At 53.3% G+C, this 16992-nt stretch overlaps 1 protein-coding gene across 1 annotated transcript in view; it reads right to left on the reverse strand.

Annotated features, from left to right (window-relative positions):
* Positions 1 to 195: 195 nt before the first annotated feature.
* The window catches only part of NCLIV_013830 (Dynein heavy chain family protein, related), a gene marked incomplete at both ends in the record, with an annotated part of 36063 nt that continues 19266 nt past the window's right edge, over positions 196 to 16992 (reverse strand). Inside the window, 21 exons of the mRNA XM_003881573.1 lie at positions 196 to 402; positions 779 to 970; positions 1730 to 1945; positions 2602 to 2838; positions 3045 to 3236; positions 3675 to 3819; positions 4380 to 4461; positions 5074 to 5226; positions 5857 to 6013; positions 6246 to 7205; positions 8041 to 8313; positions 8529 to 9027; positions 9907 to 10051; positions 10162 to 10216; positions 11052 to 11255; positions 11880 to 12002; positions 12652 to 12815; positions 13713 to 14354; positions 14875 to 15122; positions 15596 to 15749; positions 16135 to 16811. Coding sequence (XP_003881622.1) covers positions 196 to 402; positions 779 to 970; positions 1730 to 1945; positions 2602 to 2838; positions 3045 to 3236; positions 3675 to 3819; positions 4380 to 4461; positions 5074 to 5226; positions 5857 to 6013; positions 6246 to 7205; positions 8041 to 8313; positions 8529 to 9027; positions 9907 to 10051; positions 10162 to 10216; positions 11052 to 11255; positions 11880 to 12002; positions 12652 to 12815; positions 13713 to 14354; positions 14875 to 15122; positions 15596 to 15749; positions 16135 to 16811 — 5725 coding nt within the window. The remainder of the gene's footprint in view (positions 403 to 778; positions 971 to 1729; positions 1946 to 2601; positions 2839 to 3044; positions 3237 to 3674; positions 3820 to 4379; positions 4462 to 5073; positions 5227 to 5856; positions 6014 to 6245; positions 7206 to 8040; positions 8314 to 8528; positions 9028 to 9906; positions 10052 to 10161; positions 10217 to 11051; positions 11256 to 11879; positions 12003 to 12651; positions 12816 to 13712; positions 14355 to 14874; positions 15123 to 15595; positions 15750 to 16134; positions 16812 to 16992) is intronic.

Here is a 16992-nt window from a genome sequence, read left to right on the forward strand (position 1 = left end):
TATATATATATATATATTTATATATTTATATATATCTATATATAGATATATATAAATATATATAAATATATAAATATATATATATATATATATAATGTTTGAAAGGCGTATCTTCTTGAGGTAAGACATCTGGAGATGTTTTGTTCACCGGTCTCCGAACGCTTCTGCACGGGGGTCAAGCCGCACGAGTGCCGGTCAGAAAACTGGCTGTGGGCTTCCCGGATTCCGCTCGGAGTCCGTGCCAGGGCTTACTAGCTGCTTCAAGGCGCGTTTGTCTTTGGTGATTTGCACGAGCGTCTCGGAGCTCCGCTTCTCTGTGTCGGGCGTTTTCAGACGGACGACTTCCGTAAGCAGCTGCTGCTCGAGTCCCTCAGGCGTCACTGTGAAGTTTATGAGCATAACCTACGACACATCCAGAGACCACCTCTCACTGAAGCCCGTCCAGGCGTGACACACGAAAAAGGCAGGCACTGCAGCCGCGCAAACGACAGACGGAAGCGTACACACAGAAAAGTACACACGCGACAACCTGCACGCCGGCACTGTCTCTCGCGATGCGTGTACGCGCCTGGGTTTGTCGGGTTTTGTCTCCCTGCGCAGCTTTATCGGTCTCCCTGCAGGTGGACTGCCTCGCTCAAAGCGAGGAGGCGTGGGGGTGCGAAGAGACACCCGAACATGCGCTTCCGACAGAAAGCTGTCCATATTTCTTCATCTGTGTACACTCCGCGTCGGCGCTCTCTCCGCCTGCGGGCGTTTCGAGCTCTCTGGCGGGACTGACCTTGAGGGCGACTTCGGGGAGGTAGTGGGGATTGGCAGCTTTTGTCGAGAGGAAAAGAGAGAAGTTTCTGTCTACCTCGACCGTTTTTTCTCCGATTTTTATCTTCACCGGGCTGAAGGCTCCCGCGCGAGCTCTGGGCAGAAGGAGGAGGGGGTCGAGGAGCGGCGGGAGAGCTTCGCCGACGTCTTCAATCTGAGGAAACAAAACGGAAACAAAAAGGAACGAACGACGCCATGAAAAGTGTCTCTGCGCTTGGCGCTCCGAAGACTCCGGAGACCCCCCGTGCCCCGGAGACGACAGGCGGCGACGGGAAGATGACGGAAATCCGATTGCATGCAGTTCATTGGGCATGCAGTTCATTTGGCATGCAGTTCATTCTGCATGCAGTTCCTTTGGCATGTAGTGCATTTGGCATGTAGTTCATGTGTCGATGAAAAAACGACAACGATGAGACGTTTTGATTAACCACATAGAAGATGAAGCTGAAGACGGACCCCAACGAACGGGTTCAACTACTGTGGCGAGCTAGAAAATACTTCGAGACAGACGCGCAGAGAAGCGGACGGCGGCGGCAGAGAGGGTACAGGTAGCAGCGCATGCAGATCTGTATATGTACATAGGTTTGCCACCGCACAAAGGGGAGAAACCGGTTTGAACACATCTCAACGTGTATACAAGCTTCTCATGCAGATATATGTAGATATATCGGCGGAGTTGCACGACGCCGGAGAGGCGGTTTGCTTATGTGGGAGAAGAAAGAAAGCTCAGCCGCCAGAAGAGGGACAGCGGCCACGTTTCTCGTCGTTTGCGAGAGGCGCCTTCGTGACAGAGAAACGAGAAGAGCACCCTTCCGCCGAAGAACGCGCGACGTTTTCCATGAAATAAATTTGGAGAGGCGAGGACTGCCGCACCGACAAAATCCTCCGTCTACGAAAACAGCGAGGTGCTGACCAGAACAGGCTGCCCCACGCAAGCGGCAGAAGTTAAAATATTCAGCAGCTTCGGGTGAGACAGGTTCACGACTCGCAGCCCGTTCTCCGCCTCCTTGTTCTTCGTCCACTTCTTCGCCTGCTGCTGAGGATCGATGAACAAAGGCGCTCGACCGAGCTTTCCCGCGCAGCGCACGAGCACGCCGCTCTCCAGAGACGTCCGGTCGGAAGGCAGTCCCTGGCGAGTCCAGAAAATCAAAAAAAGACAGGAAAGACAGAGCAAGAAAAGTGGAGCAACAGATAAAGAAACACCCTCCAGGCAAGAAGTTCCAGAGAGACCCAATGCAGCCACCCCGACCATTATGGAGACAAACGATACACATATCAACGCATATGTATATATATATACGTATATACGTGTATAGGTATGTGTATAGGTATGTGTATAGGTATGTGTATAGGCATGTGTATAGGTATGTGTATAGGCATGTGTATAGGTATGTGTATATGTATGTGTGTATATATTTTATATATATATATATTATATGGGTGCAGAAAGTTAATATTGACAAGCATTACATCTCTAGGCTTTCTGGAGCCGTATGGGAAGTTTCGCTGATTGCGGCTTCGTTCGTTTTCCCTGTTTTGTTGCTCTTCAGAGATTCGTGAAAAGACCACCCTAAGATGCCTGCAGGTGGGAGGTCGTGCGACTGGTGGCGGGAGTCGTCTGTCTGTGGATGCTGTAGACCCGCGGTGCGAGATGAAGAGACCCGCAAATGCTTTCTCGTTCTTTCCGTTCTTGTGTCTGTGTCAGTTACCACAAAACCTTGTCTGTGGCGCAGAGCTGGGGCCCCGTTTTTTTCGTGTCGCAGGCCGCGAGCTTTGGTCCCCTACTTGAAGATCCCAGTCGCGCAGTTCGATTGGGTCGGAGAGCACTTCGGTGAGGCTGAAATTTGCGGCGCATGCAACGCCCGACGCTGCCACCATGTCTGCCCAGGCCGCCTGCAGCTTGTCTCTGTAGCAGCCAGTGAATGGGCCGAAGTAGCAGACGGCGGCGGCCGAGAGGAAAGCGTCTCCGTCCACGAACGCAAGGCGCTCGTCGAGCACAGCGATCGTGCTTTGCCATCGGGTCTAGAGCGAGGAGAGAAATGAGATAGAGACAGCAGAGACGAATCTCGAGGCGAACAGACGGAAAAGGCCGACCCGTCGAGACCAGAGAGACACCCAGAGAAAACCGACACACCACAGAGAGGGCGAGAAGCCCCACAGAGACAACGAGAGAAGAGAGGCAAAGCGCGAAATAGGAAGAGAATGAGACTCCGAGTTTCTCTGCCTACCGCTTCGTCTACAAGCCCAGAAGTGAGGATGCCGGCGCGATTGAGGCGTTGTTGACAGAGAGACGTCGCTTCGAGTAGTCGCTCTTTCTCTTCATTTAGCGTCGCGAGTCTCTCCTCCATCGCGTGGACCTTGGCCATCACTTGGGTCAGTTTCGCTTCTGCCTCTGCAAGCTGGGCATTGGCGCGATCGAGCTGAGAAAGGCAAGCAGAAGACCACCGAGAACGAGACGGAGAGGAGACAGTGCGGCGCGAGTGCAGGCCCTGGGCCGTTCGTGGCCTTCGCGGATACGGGCGGCTCTTCCTTCTGGAGAAATGGCGAGGAGAGAAAGGCTGGTGGAAACGGCGAGAGGGAGAGAACAAGACGGCAAGCGAGAGAGGAGGCGAACTAGCCAAATGGAGAAAGCCAGGAAGAGAGCAAAAGAAAACAAAGAAAACAAACTGGACAAGAGGAGGAAGCAGAAAGCTGTGAAAGAAACACCGCCTGCCACTGAGAAGAAGACAGGAGGGAAGAACCGCGCCGGGGTAGAGGAGAACAACGGCGGGGGCGGGAGAAAAGAGGAGAGGGACAGAGAGATAGCATCAGCGGAGCAGAGAGAGGGCGACAAAGAGAAATGGAAAAGAGAAGCTTACCATTTCGTTCATCGCCGCGAGTTTTTCTCTCTTGGGGTGAACTTCGCAAGCGACTTTTGCATACGTTTGGATGGCGAGCGTCCACATGCAGAGCGACATGGCAGCAACCGATTGCTTTCCAACCTGCTCAGGTGTATAGTCAGACCTAGAGCCACGAGACACCCGGAGAAAACAGGGGTTCAAAGCGATAATGAACGCGTCTCGAGGGAAAAGGTCGTTCTTCTTTCTCCTCTCGATATATGGACTTGTAAACTTGTGTCGAGTACTGCAGCTCTCTATCCACATGTCTCTCCACCTATCTCTCCATCGATCTACCTAGGTGCGTCTATATCTGTCCATGTCTATGTTTCAGATACAGGTACGAGATGAGATGTCTACCGGTAGGCCTACCTGCGTGTGTACCTCCGAGAACCGAGTTGGAGGGCGTGTGCTTAGAGTTTATGTACTTGTTCATGCACGCGTTTTCCCACTTCCCTCTCTCTGTCTGCCGCACCGTTCACCCGCCCGCGCTCCGACCTTTTGTGTTTCCGTCTCTCTCTCTCTCTGCCTGTTCTTTTTGCACAAGTCTCTTTCGATTTTCCCGCTCCACAGAATTCAAAACTCGTCCCCCCCTTCTTTTCCCCGACAAGTGAGCCCCGCGGGTGCATGCACAAGTGTAACGCTTTCCCAAAAGTTTCTGAACACGCGAGCGGCGCGTCGCCGCACCTCTGTAGAAGCTTGTCGAGCTTTTTCAGCAGCCCAGGGGAGATGTGGTCTTTGTCGTAGTTCTTCAGTTTCGTCATCAGTGCTGCACAGTCGAAAGTCGTGGAAAGATTGAGCGGAGAAGCACAGCAGGAAAAGCCTTCCAAAGAGAATGAGCGTAGGCCTAACGCCTCGCTGCCATCAACCATTTTTACACGCAAGAAGGGAGGGGTTCTCGTTCCTTCCGGACCTGCAGAGATCCACGCGTTCGCCCATATATATATATATATATATAAATGTATGTATATATGCACATATGCATATATGTATATATATGTGTATATGTGTGTATGTGTATATGTACATGTATATGTATATATATATATATATATATATGTATACATGTATGTATATATGTGTATATGTACATGTATATGTATTTATGTATATGTGCGTGCATGCCTGAATGTATAAATGTACACACATGTAGTATGCACGTATATGCGACTGTGTCTGCATGGACCTATGCATATATGTATGCATGTCTAGATGCGTACATATACACGTATGTACATGTATGTAACTGCATATGTGTGGTCAGGTATATGCAGGTGCTTCTCTTTGAAGATCCAGGCGTGTGTCATGTGCGTCTCTGGATATGTATGCCTGCAAGAGAAGCCCCGACGCGATGTCTGAAAGCATGTGTTTCGCTTCGTACCTGGATCGGAAAGAACCTTTCTGGCGGTGTCCCAGTCGGACTTTTCGCCGAGAAGGAGATTGACAACTTCCATCGTTGCGATGACAAGGGGAGGCGGTTTGGCGAAGGATTTCATCTCTGTGAGGTCTTTCTTGTCGAGTGCATCCAGAGAGGCTGGTAGGCGGAGAAAGAGGAAGCCGCGCCAAAAACGCTTTTTCTGTTCCCCGCGTTTGTTTCCCCACGGACACCGGCGGAGGACGAAAGGCCGCCCGGCCATTTTCGACGGTCGGGCGGCAGGTCCGCGTCCACACATGGAATCGGGAAATTGTCGAGAACTTTGCAGAGAGCAATCTCGCGAGTCTTTCGATCTCCCCCCAGATTTCGTTTATTTAACAATGGAACTGCTTGGCTTTGCATCTTAGCGCGCAATAAACCTCTTGCTGGATCAAGAGATTTAATAAAATGGGATCAAACTCCTGCTTGAGAGCCCCCTTTTTGTGGAGCAGTCAGCAGTCAAGGGAAACCTAAGGAGAAACGTCCAGAGAGATGAGAGGAAAAAGAGAGAAAAGAGAGAAAAGAGAAGAGAGGGAAGAGAGAGAAGAGAAGAGAGAGAAGAGAAGAGAGAAAAGAGAAGAGAGGGAAGAGAGAGAAGAGAAGAGAGAGAAGAGAAGAGAGAGAAGAGAAGAGAGAGAGAAGAGAGGGAAGAGAAGAGAGAGAAAAAAGAAGAGAGAGAAGAGAGAGAGGAACGCACACCTAAAAAAAAGAGAGGACCCGGCTTCCGTTCGCTTGGGCCCAGCGACGTACCGAGAGCAGCCTCAAGAGCTGGCGTTGCAGTATCGACGTCTTTCTGAGCGTCTGCTTGCAGGAGAGCGACTTCTTGCTGTTGCCCCATCACCAGTTTTCTCTCTGCAGCGACTCTCTCTTGTTCGCTGCACGCCGCGGCGCGATCGCTCTCGACGATCTTCGGGCACAGAACAAAACAGCGAAAACGATCACGGCTCTTTTTTCCCTGCGTTGTTGCCGTTGTTGTTCGTCCTGCTGGCCTCGCGCCCGTCACGCTGGCCGCCATGTCTGTTTGTGGCGACACCCTTTTTCGCGCAGAGACTGCCTTCATCCCCTCCCTTTCTCCACTTTTTTTCCCTGTCTTCTTCTACTTTGTTCTACGCTTTCGTGTCGTTTCTCCGGTGGCTTACAGCGAGGAGTTGCTCCGACTCGCTGGTCTTCTTCTGCAGAATGGGCTCCAGCTGCTCGAGGTCTTCTCGCAGCTTCTTCACTTCTGCGTTCGTCCGATGGAGACGCTGCAGCCCGTTCGAGAGAAGGGAGCGTTGCCGCTGAAGCGCGTCTTGTCTCTCGCTCTTCAACTGCGGGGCCCAGCGGTGAAGATACACAGACGGAGCCAAGAGAGACACACACCCAATCGCATGCACACGCAAAGCGGACGACAACTCCCTCGACGGGAAGGCCGCAAGCTCTGCAGAAAACAGCAAAGGTGCGCTTTCCCCTCTTTCCGTGTCGGTGCCTGGCAAGTCTTCTCCTCTCTCCGAGGCCTTCCGTTCATCTCGTTTCTCGCTCTCTCCTGTCTCGAGTTTGCTTTGTTTCTCTCTGTCTTTCTCCTCCGTTTTCTTCTCTGTCTCCCCTACCGTGACGACGAGCCGGAGGAGGTCAAGGAAACTCTTGGGAGTGACATAGACAGGCCGTTTGAGGTGTCTGAGAAATTCGGCTGCAGTGGCCGACGCGTGGAGGTGCGTCTGGACGCAGAGATCGGCTCGGCGCTTCGCGTCTTCCCCGTCGAGCTTGCTGGCTACGGCGCCTTCCCCCCCTCGCCAGCTCTCGCCCTGAGCCGTCTCGAGGTCGTCTCCAGTCGCGGCCTGCAAAAAGAAGTCTTTCGCGACTTCGAAGAGAGAGTCGGGCCGCCAGGCGTCGAAGAAATCGACCGTACAGCAGGAGAGCAACGCTGGAAACCAGCGCAGGCGATAGCGGAGCGCCGATCCCGCCGGTGACATCGAGAGGACCACGTGGAGGTTCTGCGCGACGCGCTCGTAGAAAAACTGCAGCAGGCTCTCGCGACTGGTCTCCCGACGCGTCTCCTTCGCCAGAGGAAGGAGATCCTGCACAATCGCGTCGACTGTCTCCAGATCAAGAACCCGGGACAGCTGAACACAGACACGCCATCACAGCCAGCAGTGACAGAGACTGAGCGGGAGAAAAGAATGAAGGAAGAAACGAGCGAGAGAAAGAGAGAGAGTGAACGAGAAAAGAGAGAGAAAGGGAGAGAAAGAGAGAGAGACAGACAGAGAAAGAGAGGGTGAGGGCGAGAGAGAGGGAAAGAGAGAGGCAGAGAAAGAAGCGAAAAACGGAGAGGGCGGAGGAGAAAAGCAAAGAGAGAAAGACATGAAGAGGTAGAACGAGAGAAGGCGACAAAAGACAAGGAGAACGGAACTCGTGTGTCTCGAACATCCGCCCACAAAACCCTCAAAAGGCGCTCCTTTCGCACGTTCCCCCTTTCTCTCCTTCCTTTCCTTTCCTTTCTTTCCTTCGCCTTCTTTCTCGCGTTCTCGCTTCGTTCCCCGCGGACGCGAAGCACATCCTCAGCGGGTCCGGCGCCTCCCTGTCGGCGTCGAAGCCACCGCGGCGGCAGAAACGCCTCGCGCCTTGACAGAGAAGGTCGGTCAACAGAGCCTGCCGAGAGAGTGACAAAGGCTCTTCGTTCTTCCCGCGTTTTCTGTTCAACAACTCGCTGTCGGCGCCTCTGAGGTTCCGCGCGTGCGTTGCGCTCTCTGGCGACGGATTCTTGCGTCGTTGCTTCCACAAAAGGACAGATCTGGGCCAGAGAGCGGGCGGGGAAAAGCGAGACGCTCTCGCAGCCAACAGGCAAGAGGAACCGCTGAACCTAGACTCGTCTCGCCTCTCGCTCAAGAGGAGACACAGGGGTTTTTTCCCGTACAGAAGAGGCGGAACCCCGGTGTCGTGCTGTCTGTGGGGACTTACCTCCCCGGTGCTGAGGAGGGTGTTGATGTCTTCGAGGAGGCCGTCGTCAACGATCTGGGTCTCGGTGAGAAGAAAGGCCGTTGGGCGGTTTTGCGAGAGCCCCGCCTGCAGCAGAAAGGCCTTTTCACACTCGCGAAACTGGTCCAGAACGGAGGCGGAAGCCTCGCGTGCGGCCTGCGCATCGGCGCCCTCGGTTCCAGCTGTCGGCGAAGAAGGCGCGTCGTCGTCGAGGGACGACACAGAAAGGGAGGAGGTTGCGGCCACGAACTCTACCTGGGCAAAAAGAAGACTCGCACCAAAGCCAGGAAACCCGAGAAGCTGGCAACAGGACCGCCCAGATCGAGAGAAAAAACATGAACGAAACCATCGTCGCGCCTCCCTTTCTTCCTTTGTCTTGTTCTTTTCGCCGCCTCTTCCCTTTTGATGTTCGCCTCTTTCTCCTTTTCTCCTGTTTTCGTCTTGCAACTTCTCCTGTTCTGCACTCTCACCACGGCGGTCTCTTGAATGAAGGCCGCGAGGCGAAAGAGCGTTTGCTTTCCCGTGCCGCCGACGCCCACGAGGAGCGCGTTCTCTCTCGGCAACATGAGGATGCGGCAGAGTCTGAAGAGGTGCTCGACGGCTTCTGAGAAGAAGACGAGGGGACTGCCCTCGCGGCCTTCCGCCTCGACCCCGGAGGCCGGGAGACTGTCTCCAGTGTCTCCACCCTTTGCGCGCCCCGCGCCCGACGCGGTCGAGGCGAAAAGCTCGTCGCGGAAGGTCTCGAGGAGGGGAAGGATCAGCTTCGAATGAGCAGCCTCCTCGTAGAGTTTCTCTGGCGAGAAGAAGTTTCCCCACAACCGCGCGCCAGCGCCGAAGAGGAGATCTTCTCGCCACTCCACTGCGAACTTTCGGTTCACCAGAGACAGCAGCGAGGACCGAAAGAGTTGCTGGTCTTCCTCAGTCATCAGCCGGTCGTAGAAGGTGCGACACGCCTCGTGAGCCCAGAGTCTGCCGAGACAAAAGACACAGTCAACAAGTCGAAGTGCAAACCACGAGAAAGACCGCCACGACGGGCGCATTGGCAGGCACAGCGCGAGGGAGAGAACGAGTTTTGCGAGACAGACGCAGGGGAGAGAACACGCGGTGCCGGAGCGGCCAAACCCCCAGCTGGGGTGTCGAGGCCCGCGGGCAGAGAGAGAGAGAGGACCTCGCAGCCACCGTTTTTTCAAGACAATCTGTTGATTAAAACCAAGAGAGGCGCCTCTTCTCGTCCTTTCTCTCCGGCAGGACGTAAAGAGTGAACTATGCTCGCTTCTTCTTGCGGTTTAAAACTCCCCACAGGTTGTCTGGGCGTCGAACTTCCGAGACCAAGAGGGCCTTCGGGACGCGAGAGAGGAACAGGGAGTTTTGTTTTTGCTCTTCCGTTCAGCAGCCTCTTCGGAGAGTTTTAGAGATTCTCCGAACGCGAGCGAGGGCGCGCGCTTAAAAGGCGACGCTCGCGCCGCTCCCGGCTTGTCTGAACTCTTTCTCAGCCATGTGAGCTATATAGTGTAACGGGGCATTAGACTGAAACCGCGAGCTTCACGAGCGCCGCACCCCTCACCGCGACTGGCGGCAGCGTAAAGCAGCTACAAGTGTTGGATGTTCCGTAGCCTCCGGTCCTCACGTGCACTTGGAAGGAAGCCTTAACACCGTTCGTCCAGACGACGCCTAGAACCTTTTCGGGAGTGTGTGAAAAGATACGCGCGAACTGAAAGAGTCGGTCCCGGATATGGAGATCCATCACTTCCACAGCTGTCTTACGCCGAGGCCAGCGCGGTAGTGCACAGACATACAGTCGGACACCCCTGGGGTATCCTTTCTCCTTCTGCCTTTTGTAGCGCTCACCGAATCAGCGTCTCCTTGTCGGGGAGGCTGTTTTTCTTCGCCGCAAGAACGCCCTGAAAGAGCTTTTTGACGTTTCGGAAATTGAAGCCGTAGACAGGGCGCGGCGGCGTAGGGAGGAAAGTCTCCCTGACCTGTGTATACAGCTCTGTTGAGAGAAAACACAAAGGCGAAACCTTTCATAAGTCTCGGCGGCGAGAGCGGCCTCTCTGCCTCTGGAGCTTCTCTCGCGTTCTTTCCCTCAGGAAAGAGACGTACCAATCGTCGCGTCAACGAGGGACTTGGCGGCAAAGCTGATGTCAGCCTTCACACCCTGGGAACGGAAGAGAGAGTGCATGCGCAGAGACTGTAGGTCTGCCCAATGGACAATCGAAGGCTCTCGAAAAACGTCGAGTCATGCCACATTCACATCTCTCTCCTTATCTCTGTGTTCCGGGCTCTCTGTCTGTTCTGTTTCAATCTCTCGACTTTCTGTCTCGTTCCATTTGTCCTCGCATCGACTCCAGGGTATCGACTTCTCTCTCTGTACGCGCCTACCTCTCGTTCGTTTCCAATATCTCTTTTTCTCTCTATCTCTCTGTTTCTCACTCTGTCTCTCTAGTTCTCACCACGACTGTACCTATCCAGTACATGCATGTGAACATCGTGAGACAGGATTGCATTGCAATATATACGGACATTGATGTGAACAATGACGGGTTACACGCAGGGACAATCGGCGTCGCGGACGTACAAGCGTATCCTTTTGCGCGTTGTTTTATCTGCTGTTGTTTCACCGCAACAAACGCCCAAAGGTCAGAGACTTGTGCGCTCCCACAGGGGTACGCAAGTCGAAACCGACGTGTGAGTATCTCCTCCATGCACGTGTAAAGACGTAAGATATATATATCTGTTTATTCCGGGTACGTGCATATGAACATGTGAACGTAGGTATATACGTGTGCATAGAATATACAGGGAAGTATGTGGGGACAACATGCATGTCATTATGATGTCAATACAAATATATATCTAGGTTGGAGTATTTGCGTCGAAAAAGCGTCGAGCTAGGAACGATACGTTTCCTCAGAATTTCCATCGGCACACCCAACCGTGTCGATCTTTGCGCAGGAATAGCGACGCAGGGCCAAAGGCGCCGCGTGCCTCACCTCAGCTTCGAAGTAGCCGGTGAGGATACTGAGAAACATTTTTTGGATAGACAAGTTGTCGGGTTCGCAGAGGCAGAGAGCGAGACTGTGCCGACAGAAGCGAGGCGGCAGAGGCTTCCGGCCGCTCGAGGGTGGAGCGCCGGCGACGAGAAGAAGCGTCTTCTCGAGGGCTTTCCAGTGAATCTTCTTTCTGTCATAAAAACCCTAAAACACCCGAGCCGGGACAACGCAGAGCACCCTTCCATCGGCCCCCGTGGATCCAGAAAAAGCAAATCCACACGCAGACACATAAAAGCGCATCCGCAGACGTGCAGAAACTTTCCTATGTATAGCTACGCTTGCCTCTATAGGTAGATCTGTAGGCATGCTTGCACACATGCGCATGCATCATATGCATGTCACTGAATACGTGTGCCTGAGTGCATGTAGGTATGTACATAGGGACGTACGTGCGAGTGCCTGGCCTCTCTGAACTCTGCTGGTATAAATGGAGAAAGTTTGAGGTGGAGTCGGCACCTCTGCAAGTAGGAAAGGTTCCAGGCTTGTTTGCCGACTCGCTCTGTACGGGGTTTACGAGCATGTCTCTCTGAGGCGTCGCAGAGAGGCTCTTCAGCAAGTCGCTTCTCTTTGATAGCTGAACTTCCCTGACCGATCGAGGAGCGATCTGCGCATAGCCTCGCCCGCAGCTCTCCTTGTGTCTATTCGAAATCCGCAAACAGTCTTTTTGTAAAAGTGCATGCACCTCTGTTTTTGTGACTGATGGCTGTCTCTGACCGGGGGGGGGGGGCTGACGTGTGTGTGTGTGCTTTCCGCGCTGCGCTTTCCTACTTTGAATTCCTGGAATTGCCTGAGGAGTTCGATGGCAGGTTGCGTTCCCGTTTTCTTCTCCGCCAAAGGGAGATTCACGTCGTCCACAAACAGCACACACTCGCGGCCTGCCGGCGGGCCGAGCTGGAGCAGAAAGAGCGAAGAAAGAAAGAAGACACAGTAAATTAGAGAAAAAGAGAGACAGGAAAGAAGAGACGAAAGAGGTTAAAGAGAGAAGAAAGATAATCGGGAAGAGACATGGAAAAGGAAAGAAATGCAGACGGCGCGACACCGGAAGGAAACAACACCCTCAGATCTTGGTGGAGGCGCCGACAGGTCGAAGGAGGTCGAGAAACAGACGCCACCGAAGAAGGCGAAAAAAAGGCAGTCAGAGAACGCGGCCGACGGTGAAGAAACACAAACGCGCCCTCCCAAAGACAGAAACATCCACAACGTTTTGATAACCTCGCGTTTGTCTTCGAGGAAAAAGCAGTGCTGTACCGCAACCGACACAAACGCATTCGATCTTACACCTAGGTCCTCTGCAAAGAAGTATAATCATATATGTACATATATATGTATATATATGGGTACGTGCGGATGTTCACAAAAACAGACAGAGACGTCTATATCGATTCCTCTTCGTAGGAGTGCGGAGAGACATCTCATACAGAGGTTCAGAGCCGGGAACGTGGTGAAACTTTGGGTCTCTGAGCAAGTTCCTCGGTACATTTGCGTGTGGCATGCATCTGTAAGCCCACGTTCTTCGCGTCTCTCTGATTTTGGTTTTTACCTGGTTTTTTCGCTTCTTCTCCAGTTTCGATTCGACTGTCTTCTGAACTTCTTCCGCCTTTGTCCGAGCAGAGAAGCACAGCCGGATCGTGTGAAGCACCCCTGCGTCGCGCTTCTCATCGAGAAGGTGGTTCGTCACAGTCGTTTTTCCAGAACTCGTTGATCCTGAAATGGAAGAGAACAAACACGACAAAAACGCACAACGCAGCGACCTTACCACATTTAAACACCCACTTACTCATTCGCTCAGCCACACATTTACATACATGCATTTAAACATCCACGTCTCTCTCTCGGAATGCTGCTGTAGGTATCTGGTGATCGAACTGCGCACCGACCTCTCTATTTCTACACAACTGGCTACTCTGCATGCACAAGAGCATGGCAAAAAAAAGGCGCCCTCTTGTTAATTGCACAGACCGACTGAGCCAGTCGGTTTGCCGCGGATCAGACAAGCCAAAGAACAGCTGCACGCGAGCATATACATGAATATGTACACACATTTTTATACGTATATGCTGCATATGAAGTCTTGGTGTAGATGCACATAGAGCCGCCCGTACAAAGGTGGATAAAGCTCTAAAAAGGTATCAACGCAGCGGTAGACTGTCTTAAGATATATCCAGTGGAGACGCCAGCAGATACATATGCATGGACCACTCACTCAAGTTCTGGAAAAACAGAAACAAACACCTAACATCCACACAGCTTTGACCCGATCTGCTCACCTCCCATGCACCTGCATATATGTGTATGCACATATAGCGCATGTGTGAACATAGACGCCCAATATGCATGTACATATGCTACATGTGCCTGCCTATACCTATCTGTATATATATATATATATATATGTATATGTATATGTAGGATATGCATGTATGTCAATACATGAAACTACGTATAACTACATGTAACTACATATGTATATGTTTGTATGCCTGGGAATATGTGTATATGTATCGAGAGGGTTCTGCGGATTGCAGGTGGATATTGTACTGCGCCCGTGTGCAGGCTGTGTTTTCAAGGCCTTTTTCGCGTAGGCGAGTTCCTGCGTCTGACCGGTGAAGAAGATCGATTTCCTGGCTTGAATCATTTTGTCGAGGAGGAACATCGCTCTGGCGGACTCCTTCGTGGGCACAAGGAGAGCAAAGTAGGGCTCAGATTTGTAGGTGAACGCGGGAACCAGAGTCTCCCACGAGAGGAAGGCATGGGCACTTTTCCGCGCCTTCTCGAGCTCCGCGGGACCCCAGCCCGCGCCGATCTTCGCCTCGCCGAAGTCGCGTCCCGCACCGGAACGGCGTCGGCTGTCTTTTCCTCTCGTCGCTTCGCGGTCGTCTTCGCGGCTCTCTGCGCTCAGATCCCCAGCGAGGCCGTCGTGTCCTTGCGAGACGCCTGGCCGATGCCCAAGAGCGTACCCTGCGCCGAAGAACGGCTCAAAATTGAGGGCGAAATCAAAGACGTCGTCGCCGCGGGGAAAGGCCAGCTGTTCCTGGAAGACGTCCTCGACGAGCTTCGTGAAGAAGCGCGACGCGCGAGGCTTCAAGGCGCCTCCAAAGGACCAAATGAAGGAGAAGGCGAAGGCGGGGAGGAGAAAGACCCGTAGGAGATCAGCCGAAAAATCAGCTGCCGTCGCGGAGACAGGCCGGTCCGACGCCGGCGCACTCGCGTCGGAAAACGGCGTCGTTGTCGTCCGCCTACGGCCTACAAGAGAAGAAACGCGAAACCGAGGAAGGAATCAGGCTGAAAAAAAGGGCCAGGAGAGACGTGCACGTTATTCGACCTTGGTCGCCGACTTTTCTCGCCGGCGGCAGGGTTTGTCCATCTCGCCGCCACTCACACACACATCTATGCCGCTGGCGATCGGAGTTCCGCCGTGTGTTTACTCGTGAATTTCTCTTCACGGAAACGTACGCAGATCCAGCTACGTACGTCTGGCCAGGTGGATCGGTGCATTTCTGTCGACGTCTCTGCTCCCAGCTGTTTGTCTATCCCAGTCTGCTCATAGGCAACTCTTGGGAGAGAGAAAAGAAGTGAACGGGAAAGAAAGAAAGTGGAGAAAGGAAGAGAAAGAAAGAGAGGGAGGGAAGGGAAGGGAAAGAAAGAGAGGGAGGGAAGGGAAGAGAAAGGGAAGAGAAAGGGAAGAGAAAGGGAAGAAAGAAAGGGAGGGAAGGGAAGAAAGAAAGGGAAGAAAGAAAGGAGAGAGAGAAGTGGTTGTGGTCACCGGCCTTGACATCTTGGTCTTCTTTGGCGCCTCCCGATTCGAATCTCTGTTCGGCTGCTGGGTCCAGAGGGATGTGCAGGACAGCTTGGAGAATGTTGCAGAGAGAAGCGACAAGCGAGAGGACTGGTGAGGCGATCTCCGTCTCGAGAGTCTCCGCTTCAAAATGCGCGAGGGTGGACGGAACGACGAGCTTGAAGTACTCAAAAAGCTGCTCTCGCAGTTCCTCAGTGAAGGGGTCTTCTGGAAGTCTGAGGCACGGAAAACCAGGAGAAAGACCACAGATCGTTCCTGAACGGGAAGCGTTTTCTCACCTTGTCGCTTCCCCTCTCAACGGGTTTCGTCGGAAATGTAGCCTGTCCCCACCCCGTGGAGGAAACACAGGGAAAGTGCTGTCTTGCTGCCTTCATCTGCTCTCTCCAAGCATCTTCTTCTCGCTCCATTTATCCCTCAGCATGCTTCCTTCGATCTCCTTTCTTTCCTTTCCTGTTTTTCACTTCTAGCTATCTTTCTGCAGCTTCGCCTGTTTCCTTCGCTCTTTCCCGTGCCCGTTTGCTTCTCCGTTATCCGCCTTCTTTCGCCACTGCATGCGCAGCCTCCATCGCGGGCGAACCTCCGCCCGCCACGGACTCTGTGGCGCGCGTGGCACAGCTGCATCAGCAGCTCTTCCGTGCCCAGAGTGCTTCGTTTTCCGATGTTTCTTCACGCGCCGTCGCCTGCACACCTTTGAAGCCAGCTGCGCACGATGCTCTCCCACGAGACGGCGCGGCTTGGAAAGTAAAGCATCCCACATCTGCTAACTGTCGCCGGAGACGCTGCATGCAAATCTGTTACTTCGAACAAAAGGCGCATCTCTGGACGCAGTTTTATTCTTTCGCCTGAGCACCAGCCGACAGGAAACCCACATCACCCACCTCTCCACCGCGGTATCTCTGCACATATACTGACATGTAGATGTGCAGACGCATCTCTGTGTGTGGCTGTATGGACGTATCTTAACATTCGTCTATATCCATACATCCATATATCCGTATATATCCATGTATACATACATACATATACATGTATATATGGACAGATATATTGATGTATGGATATATCCATCTGTATGTGGAAGGGTACGTCTACCTGTCTCTCTGATCGATCTGTCTGCGCTTTTGCATTTGTATATGTATCTCGATGTGTCCCTATGTGTTTGCAGGTGGATGTCGCGTTTGTCTAAAGGAAGGCCAGAGCCAGATGCGACTGCGGACAGGGCCGTACCGTTTGGGAGACAGAGCGTTTGGTTGTCGTCGAGGACGGTGTTCATGCTTTCGATCCAGAGGCAGTCGATGGGTCCGTCGAAGATGATCCATTTCGGGCCGTGGGAGTCCGTGGCCGCGAACTCGCGCATCACGCGAGAAGCGACGCCGTCACTCCACTCTTGCGTGAGGTAGTCAAACGAGCCATACAGCGCGGGAATGGAAAGCGCCTTCGGATTCACGACTCGGTAACTGACGGAGAACTGCTTCGTCGTCGCAGCCTCCACCTGCGCTGCCGTCTCCGCGTCGGCCTCCTCCCCTGTCTCCTCCGTCTCTTCAGTCTCCTCTTCTGTCTCCTCTGTCTCTTCTCCGTCTCCGTCCTCTTCCTGAGGCCCCGCGCTGGCTCTGCGGCAGGACGGCGTGGAGAGGAAAGACGCGCCGTCCCAGGCTGGTGGTTCGGAACCGCCAGCGCCCCGTCTTCGGGCGCCTCGGCCCAGTCTGCGCTTGGCGCACGACGCCCGCGAGAGCTGTCTCTTCCGTTTCGGCGAGAGCGACAAGCGAGAAAGAACGTCGGCCAAGACGAGAACGGCCGTGCTCTTGCCACTCATCGGAGCTCCCAGAAGGACCGTCCCCACACGAGCGCTCAGCAACTTGGATAGCTGGTGCGTCGCTGTCAGAGTCCCAGGCGAAGGCTGCAAACTGAACATACGTGCAAGCGCACAAGCAAAACACCCCCATTCTTTCCAAATCTTCTCTCCCGAGCCTCACATCCACAGGAATCAACATATATATATATATATATAGGTGAGCATGAGAGTGTGTGTGGCAAGATTTCCAAGCCATCGAGATACAAGTGTATGAACGCATGTGCACACGCATG

Source organism: Neospora caninum, chromosome V, assembly GCF_000208865.1.
Source record: "Neospora caninum Liverpool complete genome, chromosome V".
Lineage (NCBI taxonomy): Eukaryota > Apicomplexa > Conoidasida > Eucoccidiorida > Sarcocystidae > Neospora > Neospora caninum.